Source organism: Gymnodraco acuticeps, unplaced genomic scaffold (assembly GCF_902827175.1).
Source record: "Gymnodraco acuticeps unplaced genomic scaffold, fGymAcu1.1, whole genome shotgun sequence".
Taxonomy (NCBI): Eukaryota; Metazoa; Chordata; class Actinopteri; order Perciformes; family Bathydraconidae; genus Gymnodraco; species Gymnodraco acuticeps.
The window spans coordinates 317,441-343,336 of record NW_022991085.1 but is presented as its reverse complement, the minus strand read 5'-3'; the positions used below and the strand labels follow the sequence as shown (position 1 = coordinate 343,336).

The window sequence follows — 25,896 nt, the reverse complement described above, 5'->3', positions numbered from 1 at the left end:
CAAAATGTACATTTTACAAAGTCTTTATTTGTTTCATGATGTCGCAATCATCTCATGACTTTTATTTTGAAAGGAAGCACGATTATTAGTCCTATTGTTAAATAGATATGGTTATATTATTATATTTGATTAGTTAGTTCATAATGTCTTTTTAATGTTGCCTTTTATCTCAAACTAAACAATGTTGCTGCTGCTAGAGGAAATGTAGATGGATGTGTACTTGCACTGTACCTAAAGCTGTACATTTCCCCGATGTGGGACAAATAAAGGATTTCTAAAATAATACTGCAAGCAAGAGTCTTGTTGCTTAAATAGAATGAATGCAAAAAACAACAATATCCTAGCTTAAATTAGACAACAGTCAACTCTAAATGACTCAATTGATGAGGTTCAGGCTGCATTGAGCATTTGTTATGGACCAGCTTCAAGGGAATTGCACAATTAAAATTGTATGGATATTTTATAGAACCCCAAATCAGTCAGTCCCGATAACCCTGACTTGGATAACACAGCTCTTTGATTGGACAAGCCAAAGGGCAGCCATGTTAGGACAACTACACAGATTAAAAACAAATCCAACCAAGCTCAGCTGCAGGCGCCTCACTCACACACACTCACACACACACACACACACACACACACACACACACACACACACACACACACACACACACACACACACACACACACACACACACACACACACACACACACACACACACACACACACACACACACACACACACACACACCTTCACACATGGATGCAGTGAGTGAGAGACACATTCAGGACAGGGTCTGTGTTTTTCTGACACTTCAGTCTGGAACATTCTCCACAGAAAGGTTGGAGCTACCACTGGGACATGTACTAACTAGTCTCTAACCAAGCTAACGGCAAGTATGCGTGAAACATGAGAACCCTTTACAGTTTTTTCCAAACAGCTCATGAAACTAGAGAGGAAGACGTCCGGAGAAGGATTTCCTGTGAACTCACGGCCCGTCCACACGGCGGCGTGTGTTGAAGCTTCAACGCTTCTGCCCATTCACTTTGAATGGGGTGACGTCACGCTTCACCGAACTGCATTGTGGTTCCGTCGCTTCGCTTTGGTCGTGTCGCTCGCTTCAAAAGTTGAACATTGCTCAACTTTTGAAGCTTCGACGGAAGCGTCGGCCAATCAAATCATATGCCAGTACAAGCTCTAGCCAATCAAACCGCATGCTTGTGTGTCCGGGGCGGGAGATTCATGTGATTGGTTGTTGGTCGAGTTTCAGACACGCCCACCGGCAAGCGTCCACGCACGCCGCCGTGTGGACGCTGCGTCACTGCTAACTGTCCTCCACTGTCAAAGCGGTTTCCTCTCCTCAGCCTGACAGAGCAACAGACAACAGGTGTGACGTTTGTCATCTTTTACATAACGCTTAATGTCATTCTTATCTATATTTAATAGAACTGCTCGGGTCTTGATAGATTGAGTGGGGAAGTTCATGAGATCTTTCTAGAGGGTTATCAAGAATAACTTTTATCCAATGACCTTTTCCCTCTCTGTCTGTGTCTGTGTATTCTCTTGTTCCGATTAACCCAGCCACATCTTTTTTCTTGTTTTGTATCTATATCTACGGAGTCGAGGCTGATCCTCTTGCTGTAGTCCTGTGTCTTGGATCCTCTATCCTGAGTTCTGGATTAAGTCGTGGACTTCGGGTCGTGGCTGAACCTGTCTCTGCGGTCCTGCCTTGGGTCTCGTCATGCTGCTTCCCTGATGGCTTCCACAGGATTGTAGCTGACATCCTCGTGGATTCATCTTCTTTTTACAGACACATGCATTTCCTAACATTCGGTCTATATGCTGTGAAATGTATTATCTCTTTGATTTACACACGGCATCTATTGCACGTCTGTCCGTCCTGGGAGAGGGATCCCTCCTCTGTTGCTCTCCCTGAGGTTTCTCCCATTTTTTCCCCTTAAACTGTGGGTTTTTCTCTGGAAGTTTTTCCTTGTACGATGTGAGGGTCTAAGGATAGAGGGTGTCGTTTTTCTCACACTGATATTCTGAACTATCTGTGCTGTTGTATTTGCTGTAAAGTGTCTCTACTGTAGGCTATTTTTATTATATGTACAGCACTTTGGCTCGACCAAAAATCGTTTATAAATGTGCTATATAAATAAAACTTGATTTGATTTGATTCAGCTAATGCTTTTTCCAAACTCATTTACATACGCATCAATACCGTAGACATGCCTATTGGAGCAATGTAGGGTTAAGTATGTTGCCCAAGGACACTTCGACATTGACATTGGGCTGGGTATCGAACCACTGACACTCCAATTGGTAGAAGCCCATTGACACCCCTGGGCTACAGCCAACCATCTTTGTCACAGGTGCTGTAATAAAGTGATTGCATTTTTTAATTGAGATTAATATGCCAAGAATGCATAATTCCATGGCAAATGACTCCAACTCATCCATTGGACTGGTTTTACATTACATGTTATTTAGTAGACGTATTTATCAAAAGCGACTTAGACGTCAATACCGTTTACATATCAATGTGGGGTTACGTATCTTGCCCAAAGACACTTTGAGATTTTGACTGAAGTGGCTCAGGATCAAACCACTGAACCTCTGATAGAATGCAAAGGACTACCATTCATACGGTTACCAGACAGTAAGAGGCAAAAATAAACATTTAATGATCATCTCCCTGAAAATGCATTTACATACTGACCATCAACACATCCATAACCAGATGTGAAAACATTTGTCCACAAACAAATAATAATCTGCTCTGAATGATTGTGAAACAGCAGTGCAGTTTTCCCAACAGACACTTCTTCTCAAACACACACCACTTGTTCTCATAACTCACACTGATGTGAGCACAGACGTCACACACAGGCTGCAGCAATTAGTGAAACGTACACAATGTCCAAAGGCCTGCTGGGAAATCATCTCAACAGACACTTCAAACCAACTGTGTTTTCATCTGGGCCTCTTTCCATAACAACCTCCAGTTATAAAGAGGAACAATCCTACAACATGCCCCTTCCCCATATTCATATGGACCATTAACAGTTGTTATGCAGGTATATTATTAATTCACGTACATGGTTAAAACATGTGTCAAACGTTACAAACATGGAGAGTTAACAGAAATGAGGCAGATGAGTCCATTTTAAAACCCTTGTATTTAGGTGACGCTTATACCATACTTTGAATCCAAATACAGACACAAATTCATTTTTGAAAAAACTAACACATACATAAACAGTGAAAACATGTTTTGGCGATTGTTGCCATAGCAGCTTTGCATTAAAGCCAATTCACACTGTCTGTGTTGGTGTGTCCGCCAAGTGTCCGCTTTAGAGTGGTGCAGTGATGACGTATCTTTGTATGCCGACCAGGAAGTTAGCATTGGGACGGTTCCCTCGACAAAATCCCTCGACAAAAACAATGGGATTTTTCCATTGGATTTGAGAATATTGCAGAACATAAGATCTGTGACAAACAGGCAAAACACTTTGATACTTAAACGTTTTGCTGGGCAGAATAACTAATACATCATGGTCGTGTGACTTTTTGTCACCACCGCTGAGGTAAAGACGGCTAATAGGGGTGTAACGGTTCACAGAATTCACGGTTCGGTACGTACCTCGGTTTGGGGGTCACGGTTCGGTACGGTTCGTTACAACAAGAAAAAGTTAAAAAAAGCATAATTCCAGGCTTGTTGTTATTTATTTTTTAACAGTAGTGCAAGTTTCAGTTTAAAAATAAGGAACTCTAACATTTTGAATAATTAACTTTATTACACATTTAAAAACAAACCACAAACAGTACCACAAACACTCAGATGGCCATATTATCTATAATGGCTGATGTCAATCAAAAAGCTACAATAAGCTGTATAACTAAAAAGAATGTCTTGAAAAATTACAAAATAAATAATAAGATAGTGTTTCAATCACTTTCAATCACAATCAATGAAAGCCGGGGTCCTCTACTATTGCATAAGCCTAGCCGTTGAAAAACATATGCCAAAAGCTTCCGTTATTTATTTTGGTCTCACGGCTTTCATGCCTATTGGTTTATTAAAAACAGCGGGGATCAGCTGTTGAACTGCTGTTGTCTTTTGCCGGGCTCCGGTGATTGGCAAATCTGGGTGATGCCTTCTGATATGATTTAGCATGTTTAGCGTGTGTTACCATTAGCATACCGCACCGCTGTCGAACAACGCCGACACACCGTCCTCGTCCGATCCACCACTCGCACTCCATCGTTGTTGTAGTCCACAGGGAACCCCAAATGTTCCCACACACCTGATTTAAAAGAAGCAGGTGGGTCTTCTAGCTCCTGTGTGTTATCTGAACTCGCAATACTAACTTTTCTTCTTCTTGTATTTTGTTTGTTTTGTTGTGTTTTGTGGCGGCTGGCAAACAGCTTTTAGGCGCAATACCGCCCCCTGGATTATATATAGTGTAATGGATACTGCCCTGAATGACAGACATTTTTCCCACTTGTAAAAAACCGTGACGGTACGGGACGAATACGGATACCGTTACACCCCTAGTGGCTAATGTTCGGCGTGATGACTCTTAATAGTCTCATTTAGCCAGCTGCCATTTTTGAGACACAGAGAAGCTTCAGACATTTACCTTTCATTCATTTACTGATGTATTTTATGTTGCAGATGAAAAAAGTTCAAATTTCTTCAGCCTGTTTTAACCAAAGATCTTTTTCCAGACTTCTAACCCATTAACTCATTCAAAAAACCATTCACTTGTAAACAAGGGAACCAGAAGTGTTAATATGTCAACTCATTTCCTTGTTTTGGGAATCATCCCTGCACCACTCTATATCCCTCACAATTGATGACTGTTAAACTACCATGACACATGCTCAGAGACCTTTGTGACTCAGCAGTGTTTTCCAGAAGTTCTACAAGCCTTTTATCCAGCATCAGTTGATTTACAGAGCTTTTGAGTGACTGTGCACTCAGTTTTACCTTTATCTCTCTCTGCCTCTCACACCTTTGAACCACGAGCCTCACTCAGTCATCCCTCCTGATTCCTTGTCCTTTTTAAAACTGTCTATCCCTGTATTTAAAGTGGAAGTTACCATTATTGAAAGATTGAACGTGTGTGAGTTATTTTGAGGACATGGTTAAAAAGTGAGGTCATTTTGACTCGTTGTGACCCTCACTAATTTAAACTAGTTTTTGGTTTGAATCAGTCATTGAAGTCTTTTCATGTTTGCTTCTCAGTGTCTTCATTACTTTCTATGTGTGTGGATTGTGTGAGTTTGTGTGTGTGTGTGGGTGTTCATAACAAAAGCCTCCACAGACAGGGTGAGCTAATCTTATTTGGTGCAGGAAACACATTTCAGGGCCTTGAACCAAACAACTGGACAGGAAGTGGGGGTCTGATTTGAGCTGATGGGAAGGACAAACCACGGGGCTGAAACAGCAACAAACAGCTGCAGAGAGGAGGTTCCCCTTCGACAAAATCTGATTGGCTGTTTCTTTCATCTATTCCTATGTCCTGTATCGCTCTTGACCTTAAGGACGAGCACAATAAAAGTGTGCTTTACAAACTCTCCTTCTGCTTCCTGTCGTGGATTCATAAAGTGGATTTAAGAAAAAGGAATACGTCAAAAGAGAAGGAGCCTTCTGTCAGTGGATCAACCCTCTTTCAGAGTGTTTATCAGGGCTGATAGTGCTGACTCCATGTGAACCGCTCACTGACTCTCGGGTTGCTGTGAGTGGTTTTGGTCTGGTGTTCACAGACAGCTGATGTTCTGTTTCAGGGGTTCAGTCTCCTGCAATGGGTCCTTACTGTTTGACTGATGTACTCTATACTCTGACACTCTAAGATCTCTGCTAGTACACTCTAAAGACAACATCCCCAGTTACCTCTTTTCCACCAACAAGGTTTCAGACTTTGTTTGTAGACAATGCCCAATTGTGAACCTTTTATTTAAAGGTGCTTGTATTTTTTGCCGTGTTTAATGGAAGAATGAGTACACACATTGAAATATGTTGTTGAGTTAATTTCTCAAAAGTTAATTGCTGTTTGTATTTGAATCCACAGTAAGCAGCAACTAAATACAAGGATTTTGGAACTGTTTAATTTCTGTGGTTACGCTCCATAAATGTCAACACTTTATACAAAACTTGTTTTTAAACCGTGTACGTAAATCAATGATACTGAGTCTGGAAATAGTGTGCAGTGAGGCGGTCATTAATAATACAAATAAATACACCCCAAGATTTCATTAAGTTCTGCCTATCTACACATTAGGCTTCTTACACCGCGACTTACTAAATAAAACCAATGACTCTCAATATTAATTGAAAATGATTTAATTGACTTAATAATCATCATTTTGCTTCCGGAGGACTGTACTTGGGCGACAGTTAATTACTACCCGGGCTCTGGTTGTGGGAAAGCAAACGGGTGCTTAAGTGGTTCACAAGTCGAACCAACTGCAAACCAAATTAGCCCTTAAACTAAAACGAAACTCATTTCAGTGAATAAAGCCGTAAGAGAGCAAGACTGGAGGGTAGAACACTAAGAGAGGACAAGGGGGGAGAAGGGATTCAATGGATACAAGGAGAGAGGAGGCTTCAGATGAGCGATGAGTAAGGAGTCATCAAAGGAGATGAGGAAACAGGAGGTAGAATATTTTCCCCATTACAAACACACAAAAAACTCTTTCTGTCACAGAGAAGATAAAGTGAGGAGAAACAGGATGAAGGCTTAGACATCTGCTGGGGAGGAATTTATTCCATAAATCACTGTCATTATAGCCTGAATCAGAAAGAGAGAGGGCTTTGGAGGGGAAGCCCAGACAAGCCCGGGCATGATATCTTAAAGGCCCCTACACACCAATCTGACACCAAAGAACACGTCCCGACGGACCCGACTGTTGTGTCGCCTCACGTCTCCTTGGCCATGTTTCGCACTGGAACACACCGCAAAGACTTCAGCCGACGGCCAAGTAGCACGTACGAACTGCGCATGTGTGAGTGGCAATAACTCTCCTTACCAGCAGGCGGCGGTAGTGTGTATTCGTCATTCAAAAGTGGCAACAACCGGAAGACACACTGCGTGATAACCGAGAGAAGAAGAACAGACTGTGTGATATCAACATGTTGAATCGGTGGCGGAAGGTGTCGGCACGGCCGAAAAGACACGACGGGGCGGGACACACCAATCTGAGTAGGGCGACAGGACGCTCATCGACGGCCAGACATCTATCGACATCTATCGACGGCCGAAATCGGCTTGGTGTGTAAGGACCTTTAGGGAGAGAGCAGGCCAGAAAATAGAGACTGATTCAAAGAGTAGAGAGGAAAGATCGAAAACCTCTTCTAAACCATGACGATGAAGTTTGGACCGTGTATCGATGCAGCCATGGCTATAAAATAAATTTACAGGTGAGGTGGGGATGCAGCAGAAAAATGTGGGGGGTAGAGAGAAATGTAGAAGAGATGAAGCAAAGAGATGTGGAGAGAGGAGGGAAGATAAGAATGCTTTCCCAGAGAGGAGGAGATGCGAGAGATATGAACAGGGAGATAATCTACGGGGTGAACAATGCTGGACTTTATTCAGTTCATGGCGATAAACAACACATTAGATTACGGCTTTCATGGCTGACTGAGAAGATTAAGAACAGGCAACAGAAGGATCTGCACACCAACAAGCTCCAGTCCTGGTGCTGCTCAGGTGTGTGAACGAGCCCAAATGCAAAGCCGCAATGTATGTTAGGTGTGCGCTGTGTTTCTGTCAATCCCAACAGCATTGAATTGCCGATGTTTTCATGCAGGTGTAAACAGATGTTCTCTATCAAAATAAAAAGACAACCTTGTAGTCAACTTAGTAGTTAATAGATTCATCCAATCAACCGACCATAATGTGTTCATTTATCAAAAATGTATTTCTGTCTGTTTGAATTCACAGTCTGGCAGAAATAAGCAGCTCCTAAATACAAGAAAAACTGCCTGTATTCCGTTTAAAATCTCCTAATATGTTAACCCTTTACACAAAACATGTCTTAACCACAAAACCAAAAACATGTTATATCTGTTAATGAATGAAATACTGAGTCTACATGAAGCCTTTTAACGGTACTTTGGAATGGATAAAGTAAAGATACAATTCAGAATGGCCAATGGAGGCATGTTGCAGGGTTTCCTCTTTCTAACTGTGGGTTGTATTGGAAGGAAACCTAGATGAAAATAAAGTTGGTTTGAAGTGTCTGTGTGTGTTGGAAAGGGCAAAGCCATTGTGATGATTTCCAAGCAGCGATGTGTATGTTTCACTAATTGCTACAGCCTGTGTGTGACGTCTGTGCTCACACCAGTGTGAGTTATGACTCTGGGAACAAATGATGTGAGTTTGAGGAAATTCTGGAGAACTGCACATGTGACATTCACATCCATTCAGAGCCATTATTATTTGTTAGACATACATATTCTTATCTCATCTTCATTTGATGTTCTATTTGATCCAGAACCTATACTTTTTACTCTGAGATGTGCGTGTATTTGACTAAATAATTATAACACAATATGTTCTGCTCCTGAACTATTCAACATGAGTTCAATCTTGACCAACTGCTTCTGTCTTTTTGTTTGTTTGCTTTCCGCAATTGTTCTGTGTTGCTTTCTTTCTTCCACTATCAGAATTGTCTTTTCCTCTGTATATTTCTCTAAGAGCAGAGAAAGGGAGAAGAGGAAAGGGCCCCAGGGCCACGTTTTTGTTTTCAAGCTTTCCATGGAAAACAAATGAAGCGAGTAAAGCATTAAATAGAGCAAAACAACCACTCCACAGTGAACGCCCATTCCTGCATGTTTATTACAACGTGAACAGTGATGACAGCGGGGATGTTCTGAGGAAATTGTTGACAAAGCTCAGCCTGAAGCCCCACTCTGAACGATATGTAGAAATGTGGGACTCCTCCTCGAGCTACAGATTCCAAGAGTAAATGATTGGAGTTTATATCCAGGCAGGGTGTGACTGGGAACTCTAATCAAGCTGATCTTACAGCTGCATGATTTCACCTCAGACAATTGGCCAAAACATTTAAACTTCATACTTTAAACGGCCCTTTTATGCTTTTTGGGGGGGTTTCCCTTTCCTGTAGGTTATATAGGTATAAAATCACTGTGTTTATTGTTCTCTTTTAAAAAAAAAAAAAAATACAAAAAACAACCAGGTGTCTTATAGGGCATCAATCAATCCAACTGACATATTACAACAACAAAAACATCTGAATTGTTCAATCATCAAATAAAAAACTGTAATTTTATATGGGACACTGAGAGCATTCTAAGTGGAATACATTCAGATTACACTGCCTCGTATTACTGTTGGGTTTGACATATACAGTATATAACTATCTTTAGAATGTCCATCTCACCTGCCAATGCAAACGATAATCTGTCCATTAAAACATATAAACTAATGAATAGGGACATTTTGTTTGCTAATGTCTTGGTTTCATTGCTTGATAAAGAGATGTTCAAAGAAATACGTTTTTGTAAATGTGTTGCTGAGACACAGAAACGTTGACATGTTATCAGAGGAAGCAGGAGGTGGACTAAAAATAGCTGTAAACCCCTGTTACGATGTCAGACAAGCAGCCAACACAAAGACACGCAACATGTGACTGGGTGCATGGATAACTTCTGAATGAGGGCCAACAAAATCAAAATAGGAAAAATAATGTGTGTGTGTGTGTGTGTGTGTGTGTGTGTGTGTGTGTGTGTGTGTGTGTGTGTGTGTGTGTGTGTGTGTGTGTGTGTGTGTGTGTGTGTTAAGAGGCTCAATACAACAGGAAACAACTACAGCGGGTGTAGCTGCCAAGCTCATCTGATAACCTTGACTTGTCTTCCTACACCGACATGAAAACAGAAAGATGCTCCCTGTCATAATTTGTTAAACAGACCTTTGTACACACACACACACACACACACACACACACACACACACACACACACACACACACACACACACACACACACACACAAATTGTTTTCAGTACACTGATACACTTAAATGAAAGTGTATGTTTACAAGTGTTTTGCTATCCCAAGCTTTTAAAGGATCTTTCAGAGTTTCCAGGCACCAAAAAAGGTGCAGTGTGTAAGATATTAATATATATATATATATATATATATATATCAGTTTCAATTCAAAACATCTATATACTGTAGTGCTCTTTACCGTACAAACTTCAGGATGTTGGCACCAGAGGCCAGAAACAGCATCCTGAGTTCTGTTGGTGTTTAAGTTTAGCCAAGGTTAGGGAAATATTGTGTTGTTCCTGCAAACGCAACTGTTGAAGGACTTTCAAATAACATCCTACCTTTCAGATTCTTCTTCCCCTGTTTCCATGGATGCATGAGTGTGGTCTCAGCAGGACTTCCAAACTCAGATGAGAACCCACCATTGCTCTGGGCTGGGGGGGGCTGGGTCACAGCTGCCGGGGTGGTGTCAGTAGTGACGTTCTGGGAGAAGGATGCGATCCTCTGTAGGATTGAACCAACACTATCTCTGGCATCACCTGGGCCCTCCTCCACAGACCAAACGGCTCTGGGGCGGGATGGGCTGGAAGGGTTGGGCACATTGGGAGCCACCTGGACAACCTGGGGTTGTAAGAGAATCTCCAGCTTGGGGCTGTAGCCTGGAGAAAGCGGCACCGGGGAACCTATCTCTGGAGTAGGAATGAAACCCTCGGAAAAGGTTTGAGAACGTGGTGTGAGAGGCAAAAAGGGATGGTGGAGGGACGGGGTGTCAGAATAACTGTCCAGGCTGCTCAGAGAGGCAGAGGGACTGGCCGGGGTGGATGGGGGGCTGGTGTAATGTTGGAGGCTCCCTGTGCTCCTTGGTGGAGGCTTGGGGGGGTTTGGGCTCATATATCCTCCTGGAGACTTAGTGTAAGTAGTTGTTGAGGAGCTGTTAACCAAGCTGTCCAGATCCAAGGGAAACTTGTTGAGACGTGAAGCCTCCTTGGACTTGGGCTGGGGGGACCTCAGGACCTGGGGCCCTTGCTGCTGGTAGGGACTTTTTGGACCACAGTAGACCTCTTCCCCAAAGGAACTGGCATTATGAAGTCGGCCATTCCAGTTGGCATTGGCATACCTCAACCCTGGAGACACCATGCCTCCACCTACGCTTCTTTGCATACTCACCAGTCCTCCTCCTCCATCACAAATTTGGAGGTTGAGGCTTGGCATGGAGCCATGGCTCCCCCCCTGAGGATCTGGAGCTCCCAGCATCATCCTTGGCCCCTGGTCCATCTGGTGGAAGACACCTCCATGGGAGGGAAAGTTCTTCAGGTTGGGGTGGCTTCCCAAGTTGACACCTCCGTCACGGTGCTGTTGTGCGAGCTGGGTTCGGAGGTACTCCCCATGAGGCGGGGGGCTGTGATATGACCCTGGTTTAGTAAGAGGAAGGGCACCTCCACCAACCCCAGAGTACTCCAGGCTGGAGGTGGAGCTGTGAAGGCTGTCATTGTCACTGCCAGGCCCGGACAGAATGGAGTACCCGTTGGGGTTCAACCTGCTCTGAAAGGATGCAGCTCTAGTCACGGAGGAGCCGTTGTTGTGGATGGCCGGCTTGTTTGTGGTTCCTCGGTTGAAGGACATACTGTTGACTACACTACGGGACTTGAGCACCGGGCTGGGACTGGAACTCAGGCTGATGCGGGAGTGGTGTGCTGTGGAGCCCAGGCTGTTGTTGTTGTTGTTGTTGAAGGCCAATGAAGGGGACTGCCCCCCTCCTCCACGCCCCTCACTGGCCTTGTTGTGGTGGAGGAAGAAGTGAGAGGAAGATGGAGACACAGGGTTGGAGATGGGAGAAGCTGGGGAGAAGGATGGTATGTCATCCACATCTTCAATGTCGAAGGATCTCTTTAGCGCTGCAGGGGGGAAGAAAGAAAATGAGTTGTTAATAACAAGATAATGTACTGTATCCGACCAGAGCAAGTAGACAAGTGATGGACATCTAAAATGCTTCATCCTCCATCATATTTTAACATCTTCAGAGTTTCCTGTTTCAGCCTTTGTTTAAAAAAAGGTGTGATGAAGACTGCCATCAAATGTACCAAATGGTAGCAAATAACCTCAGGTGGAGTATGTAGGAGAGAAACTCCCTGTGGAGGGAACACTGGGATTTTAGCCTTTGCAGACCATTGACATGCACAAACACCTATATAACACACTACAGGAGAGGGGAAACCCCGAAAGCATAAAAGGCTCCTTCAGTGGATCTGCCCTAATCCTAGAATCTTTGCAGCCTGTCCTCCTACAAAAAACGACCATATAGGCCGATTGTTCATGCCCTTATTACGACCCAGAGACACGTTTTAAAGTATATGTTATTTCTTACACGACCACTAGAGGTGCTCTAGTGGTCGTGTAAGAAACAACATGCTCCCGGCCCGTTCATTGCAAACGCTCCGGAGGGACGTTTATTCACAAATAACCCTCTCTGGAAAATCCTAAATTGTGGAATAGTTAGGCCATTAAAATGCTTTTTGATTCGATTTCTGGCAAGAAGTGTATATTGTACTTTTAGAATCCACGTCCAGTGGATGTGTAGGATCTATAGTTTGATAGATATTACGAAGATGATCTGAGGTCTCGCCAGGATAACGTGTATGCAGCTTCCATGTAAAGTTAGCGTGGGTGAAAACAGTTTTTCCGGTCTCGAAATGTTCATAATAAAACCGGATATATTCCCCTCACTGTCAAATGATTACACAGTGATATCTGCATTACTCATCCACTAAAAAACATCAGTTTATCCTTGTTAATTACACAATATTGATTGGTTTAAATTGTGTACAATGCTTTTGTGTTTTTAACCTTCGATCCAGAGAAACAACGTTTTTTAGGAGTTTAGACACTACAGTTTCCGAAGACACTACACTACCCAGAATCCCCAGCTATCGTTTGGGACTACAACATCCGCCTTGCTTTACAAACCCCGTGATTAGTCATCAAGCCCTGTGATTGGATGTTGGAGTGGCAGTGCGACAAGGTTACGCTGAGCGTCAACAGCTCTTGAAATGGAATGGAACCACGGCTGACTTTCCCCCCAGAACTACACATGCTGGTTATTGTGTGTTTCACAACATGTTCTATGGCACGTTTCTTTATAAGACGTTTTCGTATTTCCCACAATTAGAAGTCGCCAGTATTAAACTGTGTACACCCTGGAGGTTTAGGGGATATGAAACACAGTGGTGTTATCAAATGTAAAACATATAATTAATAAATGGGTGAAATAATATACTCACATGACACCTAAGGTCAGAAGAGCTTTATTTAACAGCTGGTCTTATGTCTGTGACCCCTCCTGTTGTTCATTGATAAGCCTGAAACATGCTCAAGGTTCAGAGGCACATTTTGCAAATATGGCAGTAGCCATCGATCATCTTAAGATAAGATATACTTTATTGATCCCAAGTTGGGAAATGTTTTTGTTACAGCAGCATACTACTTTGTTCTACTCCACTACAATTCAGAGGTTAACCTGGTATTTTTACTCCACTACATGTATTTTAGTTACTTTGCAGATTCTGATTAATGATGTGAAATATAAACAACCCTTAAATCAGACTTTAGTTACACCTGAGTCAAATTCAGGGAAGGTGATTGACAAGTGCCAAAAATAAACTATGAAATATATTGGACGTTAAGTACTTTATCAGACTTAATGTTTATCTGTGGATAACCCCAACGTTTTTTTCTTGTTCAAAAGAAGACCTTAACTTAAAGTATTCTTTAATGTTTAAATAAAGCCTTATTAGTTTGTCTGTTTTGCACATCCTCCTGTTAATATCTTTGGACGTCCTGCACTAGCTGTTTTAATGTAGAGATCACTACAGTATCTTCTTGATCTTTTCTATTCTATATTTCTATCATGCCTTCTACTTTCCCCCAATTGTGTATGTAGGCTACTCTTAATATTTAAATGTTTTCATAAAATAAAAACGTATTCAACAACAAAATGCAATAACGTGCTTTAACCACTAGGCGGTGCGGGTTAAAAAAACAGTGGTGTAGTTAATAAAACATAATAATATCAAACATAATATGACTATTAACTTTATTGTGAAACTAAAACAGAACGGTAAAGGAAAATACAGTTTCAGTGTCTCGATTTGAAGCTTATGCATTGTACCATGAACCTGTATAGACCTGTAACAGTTGGAGGAGTTGGAAAGGTAGTAAATAATATCTTTAAAAGCTACAAAAGAATCCCTTTCTATCAGCTGTGCATCGTTATGGTGTAAATATAACCTATCTACCAATTGGATCAAATATAAAAGTCAGCTGAATTAGTGTTGATACTGCAAGGAGACGTATTGTGTGAAAATAAATGGAAGATGTTGTTTAATTGCTAATATATTTATGATCCACGTCACGTATTCAGTTTTGGCGGCATCTCTTCCAGTTTGTCAAAAGGTCTTCTGATCAGGGCTCTATAAATAAATATCTACAGCAGATATGTAATATTTAATGCAGCCGAACCGTGTATTACAATGCCGTTATGTGATGACTTCCAAAGAGAAAGGCAAGATCACTCGGAATAAAGTATTATTTATTTGAAAAAAATGTTTTTCCGATTTCATATCCCATAAACACCATATCCCAACATGCATTGCGGCTAAAACAATCGATGTTTTAGCCTATCAAAACCTCTGTATAAAGAAGGTGTCTCTCAGAATCGAAAGAGAAAAACCTATGGGAAAAACACAAAAGCATTGTACACAATTTAAACCAATTAATGTCGTATAATTAACTAGGATAAACTGATGTTTTTTAGTGGATGAGTACTGCAGATATCACTGTTAAATCATTTGATCATTGGTTTTATTATGAAAACCTCGAGACCGGAAATACTGTTTTCAACCCGTAACTTTACATGGAGGCTGCCGCATACCTCAAATCGTCTTTGTAATATCTATCAAACTATAGATCCTACATATCGACTGGACGTGGATTCTAAAAGTACAATATATACTTCTCGCTAGAAATCTAATCATAAAGCGTTTTAATGGCCAAACTATTCAACAATTTAGGATTTTACAGAGAGGGTTATTTGTGGATAAACGACCATCTGTAACGTGTGCATTCAACGGGAGCACTAGAGGCCGACAACTTTAAAACGTAATTATAGGTCGTATTAAGCGCTTGAACAAACGACATATTTGGTCGTAATAAGGGCTTGAACAATCGGCCTATTTGGCCGTATGAGTTGGAGGACTTGTTAAATCTTTGATTACCTGCAAGCAATCTCCATGTGCAGCAGTGTGACCTTTCAACATGGTCACAATACATTTTGTGCCCAAAATGTCTGATCCGTCTATTTTCTTTTAAATACAACTCTTTCATCAACATGACAATTAAGCTGACAAAATGATAAACCATCATAAATAAAATGAAACTTTCGGCTTGTATGCGCTGCCAGCTGCTATACTTCATTAACAACCATTAGATCTAAAGTGTCAAACATTCATGACAGTTATAAGATAAGATGGTACTTTATTGATCTCAATTTGGGAAATAAACAAGAAAAGAAAATAGAAAATATACATGTTGAATTTGACAAGATATTATATATACAAATATATATATACATAAATATATGACATGGAATATTAATATAAAATATAAAATATTGAACAGATTATATATGTGTAAAATGTACAGCGAGGTTTTATTCCAAGAGAAACTATGGAGCAGAGAGTTCTCTTCCAGCCAGAGGTGATTGATTGTACAGTGTTATTGCAGCGGGCAGGAATGTGTTCTTGTATCGGTCCTTGTGACAGCGGAGCTGCAGCAGTCTGTTGGAGAAGGAGCTCCGTTGACTGTCCAGCTGCAGGTGGAGAGGATGGGTGGGGTTATCCATCATGGACAACAGCCTGTTCAGTGTCCTCCTCTCCACCACAGCTTCAAAGGGGTCCAGCTTGATGCCGATGACAGACCCAGCTTTCCTGATCAGTTTATTGATCCTGCTGGTGTCACCGGCTCTGATGCTGCCCCCCCCAGCAGACCGCAGCAAAGAAGAGTGCACTGGCCACAACAGACTGGTAGAAGATCTCCAGCATCTTGCTGCACACGTGGAAGGATCTCAGCTTCCTCAGAAAATAGAGTCTGCTCATCCCCTTCTTGTACACAGCGTCAGTGTTGATCCTCCAGTTCAGCCCATTGTCTAAGTGAGTTGTATTGAAAGTCAGAGGTGTATAAGGTGAACAGGACAGGAGACAGCACAGTCCCCTATGGGGCTCCTATACTACCAACCATCACATCAGACAGCACACTGCCCAGCCGGACGTACTGTGGTCTGTCTGTAGGGTAGTTGGTAATCCAGGAAATGGTGGACGAGTCTACCCTCATAGCCTGCAGCTTGTCACTCAGTAGCCGAGGATGGATCGTGTTGAATGAGCTGGAAAAATCAAAAAAGGTGATTCTCACAGTGCAACCCGATCCATCCAGGTATGAGTGAGCATGCTGCAGCAGGTAAATAATGGCATCGTCCACCCCCAGGTGAGACTGGTAGGCAAATTGCAGAGGGTCTAGAAATAATCTCACCTGCAGTCTGAGATGGGCCAAGACCAGTCTCTCCAGCACCTTCATCACATGAGATGTGAGTTTAATACTAGTTGAACATTACATTTTTATATTTGTATGTGTTTTTTATTTATTTATTTTTTATATGTTTCTAGTTATTGTGCTTTTTATTTTGTTTTTAATTCTCCCATTGTGTAATTCAATATTGTATTTACTGCCTGTACAGCACTTTGGTCAACTGAAGGTTGTTTTAAATGTGCTATATAAATAAATAAAGATTGAGATTGAGATTGAGTGCTACTGGTCGATAGTCATTGAGCCCAGAAAGAGTCGTCTTTTTAGGGACAGGAACAACGCAGGACGTCTTCCACAGCACCGGGATGGTCTCCAGGTGCAGGCTCAGGTTGAACAGTTGTTGTAGAACAGGAGACAGCATCCTTGCCTTGGTGGAGTTTGTCCATCTGTCTCTGGACCTGTCCTGTGCTGTGCTCACAGACCTCATTCACACCAACGCAACTCCGGTTCAAGCTCCGTGCTAGAGATTTTCAGGTTCAGAACCGGTTCTTCGGTTTAGCTCCGGCTCTTTTCACACCGCCCAGAGTCCGACTGGTGCTGCGTCATTGCGTCATCGTTTGCGTCATGACGTAACTGTTTGCGTGCCTGCTTCGTAAAGCCAAACCGCGCGGAAACCCCTCAGAGCTCACACCGACAACAATAACAATGGCCGATTGTGTTGAAGCGCTGCTCATTTTCGTTTTGCTCTGTCGAAACGAAATGGAAGAAATGGGACGACTTTACTACCAACTTTACAGTCGTTACATGCTACATTCAAAACTGCTTTACAATCGTAACCATCAACTTCAACGACGATTCCGATTCCCCCTGCCCCCGCCTCGACGTAAGCGTGACGTATGCGGTGCTTTTGCTCTGGCCCGACAATTTTTTGGTGCTTGAAACGAACCAGATTCCGGAGCTAAGAGGCTGCTCCGCTGCGGTGTGAACAGGAAAACCCGGCTTTTCAAGCTCCAGCTCCGAACCGGCCCCGAAACACCGTTGGTGTGAATGAGGTAACAGTGAAGCGGGGGGGAGGGGGGGGCTTGATGGCTCAGTGGAGGGGAGGCACATCAAAGGTGAGGTGGTACAGTCCAGTGTGCTCGGCAGGGGGAGAGACGGGGGGGGGGGTGTCAGAGGCAAGGTGAGCAGGAGGGGGGGGTCAGGGGCCAGGTGAGCAGAGGGGGGGGGGGGGGGGGGTCAGGGGCAAGGTGAGCAGAGGGGGGATGCTGAAGCCAGGCTGAGTGTTGGAGGTGAGGTGTGAAGTGGAGGTGGAGGAGACAGTAGCAGCGGGCGGAGAGCTAAACCTATTGAAGAAGGTGTTCAGCTCGTTGGCCCTCTCCAGGGTGCCCACAGTCAGTCTGTCTCTCCCTTTGAAGCCAGTAATGGCCTTCATCCCAGCCCAGACATCCCTGCTATTGTTCTGCTGGAGCTTGGCCTCCAGCTTCTTCCTGTAGGAATCTCTGCCTCTCCTCAGCTTGTCCCTCAGCTCATGCTGGATACTCTTCAGCAGTGATTTGTCCCCAGACTTAAAAGCTTCCTTTTTCTTATTTAAAAGAGTTTTCAGGTCACTAGTAATCCAGGGTTTATGGTAGGGGAAACAGTTGACAGTTTTAGCCGGTAATGTTGTTTGCTCACAGAAGTTGATGTATTCTGTGATGCAGTCAGTCATGTTGTTAATGTCCTCTCCATGTGGCACACAAAGCACGTCCCAGTCAGTGGTCTCGAAGCAGTCCTGTAGAGCCTCATTGGCCTCCGGAGTCTACTTCCTCACAGTCCTGGTGGATACAGGCTGCCTCTGAACCAGACATATTTAGGTGCCAAAAAGACGAGGTTGTGGTCTGATCTGCCCAGGGGGGGAGGACAGTGGCACAATATGTTATTATCTGGGATGAGCGTGTGAAACCAAGTCTCGGTAAAACACATGATGTTGCACTCACGGTATTACCACTGCGTCTTCGTCAGCACACCGAGTTCGTCCATCTTATTCCCCAAAGCCCTCACGTATCTCCTCTTCTTCTTCATCTTCAGCTTGGCTCCAGCCCTGCAGCCCCGCTTTAGCCTCCGAAGCTCCTCCTTTAGCCTCTGAAGCTCCTGTCATGCCTGGCTCCGGGCAGCAGTACGGGTCGGCACAGCACAGTCAGCTGATAAGGGTATTTTTACCTTGAGTTCTGCGCTAAGTGTGTTAGCATTTTTTCGCTCAGGGCTTCTTGTGAGACTTGTGCTTTTTTCGGTAAGAATGGTTCATATCTTCAGTTAGCTGAGTTTCTAACCGTTAAGTGAGTATGACACATTAATAGGTTTTTAAATATTAAGATGCCTGAGACACCGTTTCGTGAGAAAACTACCCACCAGACCCGGATTATGGTCCTCTCGGGCTTAACAGGTGCATACCCACTTAACAGGAAGAAACTCAGCTAACAGACGATATTAACCATTTTACATACACGGAATAGAAGTCCAACACCAAGAGTCTAAAATCAACACTTAGCAAAACGGGCTAACAAGGCTAACGGCTACTTTAGCACATAACTGGCAAAATCGATCTTTTCTACGTCATGTTATCTGTACAAACGACATATCACATGAAAGCTGAGATTCCACAGATTCCATTGGTATAAGTCTCATCACTGTACGACCAAAATTCACTGAACTAGCAGTCAGGAAAGAGCAAGAAAACGACTTCACTTTACGTAGCCATGATGACAGTTATGTCTTACCTTTGCTGTTTTGTGATCAAAAGTTGTGTTCAAGGGCATAAAAACGGGCATAAAAACGGTTAATCCAACTGTAACTGTAAAAATTATTGTGAGTAGAAAATAATTCTCACCTGTTGACGTTTATGAGCAACCCTGAGTCTGTTATCTCTCTTAAGGAATGGGAGGCTCCAGCTATCTTGATAAACCAGTTTATGACCGGTTAACTCTTGGTCACGAAATGGTTTACGGTTGTGGGAACGCTGGCTTCGAGGCCATTAAGGGTCAGACGCAAGTGATTCAGGGTGCCCAGCTGTTTAGTCTATCCCCCCAAATATGTTGTTTACTCTCTCTGAACTAGTTAAAAGGGCTATCGAGAGAGAGGCGCTGCAGAATCGATGAGGCAACCCACCCGTGCAGTCAGAAACCACCAGTTTGACATCAAAGCTCCAACTCTCCTCGTGTCTCTCTGAGTCCTGACTCTCCATTGCTGCAGAAGTTTCCCTTACAAATTGGCGTTGTCGGCAGGATACCAACACATCTTCAGAACTGGTAAGTGTAATTTCAAATCCACATTTGGACATTGCCTTACCAGAATCTGTGATTGACGGTATCCTAAAATTACCTGTGAAACTGAGCGGTTGTGTTTCGTTTTTTGGTTAATGAACATTTGGGGATAAAAACCCAGGGGATCAGTGTCTGGGGACTAAGTCCTGGCTGATTTCCTCTGTGTATGCTGCTCGGGACGGAAGTACCATACAACCATGCACAGCTCATGTTCGGAGAAACCTTAAAGAAATACATCAGTAAAGTGGATCTTCTGTATGAAAGCAATGTAAAGATTTGTATTGAACGAATCGCCGAATTCTGGGGGTTTCAGCGGCCAACACAGCAGTTAAAAATAAGCAGCCAGAGATATTCCCCCCATCGCCTCTGTGAGCACGGCTCCAGCAGCAGCCGCGGGTGTGTGTGTAAATACCCCCCCCGTGTTTGGGTGGCTGGAGGGGTGCGGGAGGGAGAAAGTCACAGCTTTTTGTCTATATCTTTAACTCACACCACCGCCGTCTCTGTTAAAAACAAGATGGTCTAAAAGCACTCTCGTTGTTTGTGACCGTCTTCTACGTGCTGGTAAGGCTGGGGCAGCGCGAGGTGCGTGCATCACCCGATGCGCCACTGTTCCCTACATTGCTGGAGGAACTCACAGTTCCCTACATTGCTGGAGGAACGTTCCCTACATTTCTGGAGGAACTCACAGTTCCCTACATTGCTGGAGGAACGTTCCCTACATTGCTAGAGGAGCTGGTGGCGGTCCGGGGTGCATACATACAATTATAGGCTAATTGATCACGGGTGGGCAGTGGCAAGCAAGTGTAGAACAAAACTGTGTTTCATCGTTGTGATGAACTCGATGGCGGGTGTATAGGCTGGTCATGTAGGACTACAGTTAACTGTGCTGTTGTTGGAGAGAAAGGGTAGCGGAAAAAAGTCTATGCTCTCCTGATCGGGGGGGCATAGCGCCACTAGAATAGAGTAGTGATAGATAGAGTAATAGAGCAAGAGGATAAGCTAGTTATTGCTCTTGGACGGTCTTCAAGCACGATCTAGGACTTGTATACAAGGGTGGAAGCGCGAGTCAAGGCGCCCCACTAGAGATAATTCCCTACCCCCTCTGAAACCTCTTAATTCGGACTAAATTGAGCTGGATGAACTTTGCTGTCGCGCTGGTGTTTATTGCGAGTTCATGTTTGTTTGTCTAATTGTTTGTATGGGGGGTCTATATTGGTTTGTCTACCCGCTGTCTTGTGTATGTTTTGTAACAACTAATAATGAATCAGTCCATAGCCAGGGTAAAATGAACTAAACGTTAAATTACCAAAAGTAAATGACTTGAGAAAAATAAATAATGTAAAGATGTAAAGCTAAATTCTGGTCGTATACATGTGCTGCAAAATGAAAATAAATAGCAAAAGAGTGTTTTTATGTCCTGCCTTTGAGTGTGCAGAGGAAAATGTAAACAAGAAGCACACTGTTCAGGGTGTGCGCTGTAGGTGTAAGAAGAAAATAAGATGATATTGCTTTAAGAATACATTTTAAATGGTATTACTGGTATGTTAAGATATCTTTGTGACCTTGTATAAACCCTATGCCCCGTCCTGCGCCCCGAGACCCTCAGAGGCATCACTGCTGGTCGTAAATACCTGCCTGAGGAGATCAGGGTTGCAAAAAAATCTGTCTGCTCCATTAGGTCAATGTTGTATTATTTGTTTAATTTATTCTTAATCTATGTATTGTATGGTAATAATGAATAAAAACGTAATGTATTGAACACATTCTGAAACAAAACAGATGAGACAGAACTACACTCAGACATAATACTAATTGTTGTTGAAACCTTTTGCGCTGTTGCTGCAAAATGGAAACTTTGTTGATTATCTGTTCCAACTGCCCACTGGATTCAGATAATTAATATAAATTGAAGTTCAATTACAGTTTTAAATATAGTTTAACATTCTTTATTAAACTGCTTCAAATTATTTCTCGTATCAACCAATTGGTCTCTATAGACATTACTACAATTAAAATAGTTGTTAAACTACTGACAAGTTTTCTGAAACCGAGCTTATGAACAACAGAGTAAAGGTCGCTGGTTAAGCCAGGATCAATATATTTGTTGAAGTTTTTATTGTGGGCATAATAAATGTGTTAAATGAATTGAACAATTCTTTAAAAGGTATAATGTTGCAATCTCTTTAAAATAAGTAATTACAGTTAAAAAATAGATGTTGTTTTCCAAGGGCCTCTCTTTCACAGGCCCACACTTTAAATCATGAGACTTCCAAATCCTAACAGACAGAGATCAGTATCACTTTGTGTTGCAAGCCAAATACATGAAGGGGTTCTACTTTTACATTACATTACATTACATTACATTGCATTTAGCTGACGCTTTTATCCAAAGCGACTTACAATAAGTACATTCGACCAGGAAGACACAACCTTGAAGAAAACAGAATCATATAAGTACATCAGGTTTCATAGAGCCAAACATTTCAAGTGCTACTCCATTGGCTTTAGGTAAGCCAGTCCTTTATTAGTATAAAAGTGCTTCGTTAATAGTTCTAACGCTCGAAGTGGAGTCGAAAGAGATGAGTTTTCAGTTTGCGCCGGAAGATGTGCAAGCTATCTGCCATCCTGATGTCAATGGGGAGCTCATTCCACCATCTTGGAGCCAGGTGTGTGTGTGTGTGTGTGTGTGTGTGTGTGTGTGTGTGTGTGTGTGTGTGTGTGTGTGTGTGTGTGTGTGTGTGTGTGTGTGTGTGTGTGTGTGTGTGTGTGTGTGTGTGTGTGTGTGTGTGTGTGTGTGTGTGTGTGTGTGTGTGTGTGTGTGTGTGTGTGTGTGAGAGTTGATGTGCCAGGAAAACAGGCAGGCCTCAGTAGCTTATCTGACATATAATTGGTAAAAAATGGTACAGTCTCCGTTAGCCTACGAGCTTCCCGTTTGAGCGAAGGACTATTCCTTCTCAATGTAGCAACATTGGATATGCGCTGAAGTTGTCCTGGATTGGAATTGTTCCGATCATTCCCCTATGAGGAGTTTGCAGAAATGTCCTTAAAATGCATGAAAAACGGCCATTTTTCAACATGGCCGACTTTCTGGTGGGCGGGGCTAATGGAAGGCAATTTGAAATATGTGTGCAATCATAATATCAATATGTATACAGCGTTTCGTGAATATTGGAAAAAGTATACGCGAGTAGTTTGGAGTCATTTGGAGTAATTTGTGACATGTAAATCGTCAAAAATGGAAAGTTCTCCGTTCGCTTACGAACTCCTCGTTTCAGCGATCAACTATTCCTTCGCAATTTAGCATCACATTGGAAATGGGCTGAACTTGTCCTGGATTGGATTTTTTTCCGATTGTTCCCCTAGGAGGAGTTCGCAAGAACGTGCGTAAAATGGCTGAAAACCGCACATTTTGGAAAATGGCCGACTTTCTGGGGGGCGGGGCTAATGGAAGGCAATTTGAAATATGTGTGCAATCATAATAGCAATATGTATACAGCGTTTCGTGAATATCGGATTAACTATATCCGAATAGTTTGGAGTAATTTGCGACATGTAAATCGTCAAAAATTGTGTATTCGCTGTTAGCTTGCGACCTCCACGATTGAGCTATCAAAAATGTTCTTCTCAATTAAGTATCATATTGGATAGGGGCTGAACGTGTCCTGGATTGGAATTTTTCCGATCATTCCCCTAGGAGGAGTTTGCAAGAACGTGCGTAAAATGGCTGAAAAACGCACATTTTTCAAAATGTCCGACTTTCTGGGGGGCGGGGCTAATGGCATGTATATACAAATATATCCGCAATTCCATGAGAAATGTCTCTGCTAAAATTCGTGAAGTTCTGAGAAACTATATGTGACTACCACACAATAGGGGGCGCTAGTGAGCAGTTGTTTTGAAAAATTAAGTTATTTTTTTACATTCTTGAAAAAGACGTGGGCTGTGACGCGTGTACCAATTTTCGCGTACCGAAACACATTTTAGCTCATCGTCATAAAAAAAAAAGTACAGGCCACGCCCACATTTGTCATTCGTTGTGACACTTTAAATATAAGTCCATACTCATCCCCAGAGTATGTCTAAAAAAAAAAAAAAAGATTTCGTCCATCAGTTCATGAGTTATACATTTGTCATGTTTTTGGCGCCCCCTATAGTCCAAAATGGAAATTACTTTTTGTGCTTATTCCCCAATACAAACTGAACCTTACCACCAAAATGTGTGTTTTTTTGGTAAATTGTTGATGAGTTATGAGCATTTCTATCTAAGCCCCGCCTTTTTGCGAACACGTTTAGAGTAATGACGGCCACATTTATCGAATGAACATGCTCATTTCCTACGATAATGTGTCTGACCCTCCGGCGATACTGTATACTGAGTTTGGTGTTGAAAAACCAAAATTTGAAATGTAAGTGAATATTTAACTGTTTTTAAAATTATGCTAATTAAATTTAAAAAAAAGTAGGCGGAGCTTAGGGGTACAACGACATTATATGTAGAGCAGGTCCACCCGAGTAAGTGTGAAAAATGTCAGGTCATTTGGAGTTACGGTGCGACTTTGTACATCTTTCCAAAAACGGAAATGGCCATAGGTGGCGCTAGAGAGCATGTTGAACAATTTGAACAAATTGAGTCCAGAATATTGTAGTTTTCACCGATTCTGGAATCTGTGCAAAATTATACAACTTTTTCAGCGTTCTAAAAGCCTCAAAAATAGGAAACGCCAGCAGAAAAAAAATAATTCCACCAATAACAATAGGTTCCTCGCACTTCGTGCTAGGACGCCGTTGGGTCCTAGCGCTCCGTGCTCGGGCCCTAAATATAAAACAAAATAAAATCTGTACCTTTAGGAGCAATGTCTAACATGTGTAATTAACTTGTGAGTGTGTGAGGCCATTATGCCTAAACAAAGCTTAACTCTATTTTCAAGTGTTTCTTTAAAAATATGAGTTTGTCTACGTTGTCAGTAGTGAGGGCAGGTCTGTTGGCGGTAACTATTGGCGCATTTCCACTGCAGCGGGTAGCCCCGTTTAAGCGTCCTTAACCGTCCTCAAGCGGCCAGGCCAGTTTTTGGTGGCCTTTCCATATAGCCTAGTACCGGCTAGCGGGTACTTTTTCCCTCTTTTTCCGGCCCCATAAAATCGTGGTTCTATCAGACCAGGGCCAGGGCTGAACTAGTGACGTCAACACTCTCGACTGCTGATTGGTCAGAGAGAATCGTCACAAGATCGCGCGCGAGTTCATCCCTAGCGTCGCATATATATTTAGAAGCAAGCTTGCAGCATTTTTATAAACAGCATTTTGTAAACGGATGAGCTACAAAAATGGCTATGTCTAATAAGAAAAGCACACCGTGGTCGACCGAGGAGGTGACGACGTTCCTACATCTCATTGGGGATGATCAAATCCAGCGGGAGCTCGACGGAACAACTCGAAATGTGAACAAAAACAAAGCCGATCGCCCCGCCTACACTGCGTTGCTACCCCAGGTCCTAAACTGTAATGGAAATGCGCCACGGCCTCGGACGGCCAGCGAGGCAGCCCGAGGCCTGAGCGAGGACGCTCAGGGACGCTTAAACGGGGCTACCCCGTTGCAGTGGAAATGCGCCATATGTCACCTGCCGTCGAGAAAACCCTCTCGCTGGGGACTGAGACTGACTCGGATGTGATTGAGCATGTTTGACGTGTTACCACTAGCATACCGCACCGCTGTCGAACAACGCCGACACAACGTCCTCGTCCGATCCACAACTCGCACCCCATCATTGTTGTAGTCCACAGGGAACCCGAAATGTTCCCACACACCTGATTTAAAAGAAGCAGGTTCGTTTTCTAGCTCCTGTGTGTTGTGTGAACTCGCCGTAGCTGCTAACTTTTCTTCTTCATGTATTGTGTTCGTTTTGTTGTGTTTTGTTCTTGTTCTTCATTTGTTATTTACGGGCGGCTGGCTTTTAGGCGAAATACCGCCCCCTGGATTATATATAGTGTAATACTGCCCTGAGT

General features: G+C 42.9%; 1 protein-coding gene across 1 annotated transcript in view; it reads right to left on the bottom strand.

The window, feature by feature from the left end:
* The window catches only part of LOC117560059 (neuronal-specific septin-3-like), a 115,265-nt gene that overhangs the window by 65,808 nt on the left and 23,561 nt on the right, over positions 1 to 25,896 (bottom strand). Inside the window, exon 2 of the mRNA XM_034236809.1 lies at positions 10,365 to 11,918. Within this exon, the coding sequence (XP_034092700.1) occupies positions 10,365 to 11,918 (1,554 nt within the window). The remainder of the gene's footprint in view (positions 1 to 10,364; positions 11,919 to 25,896) is intronic.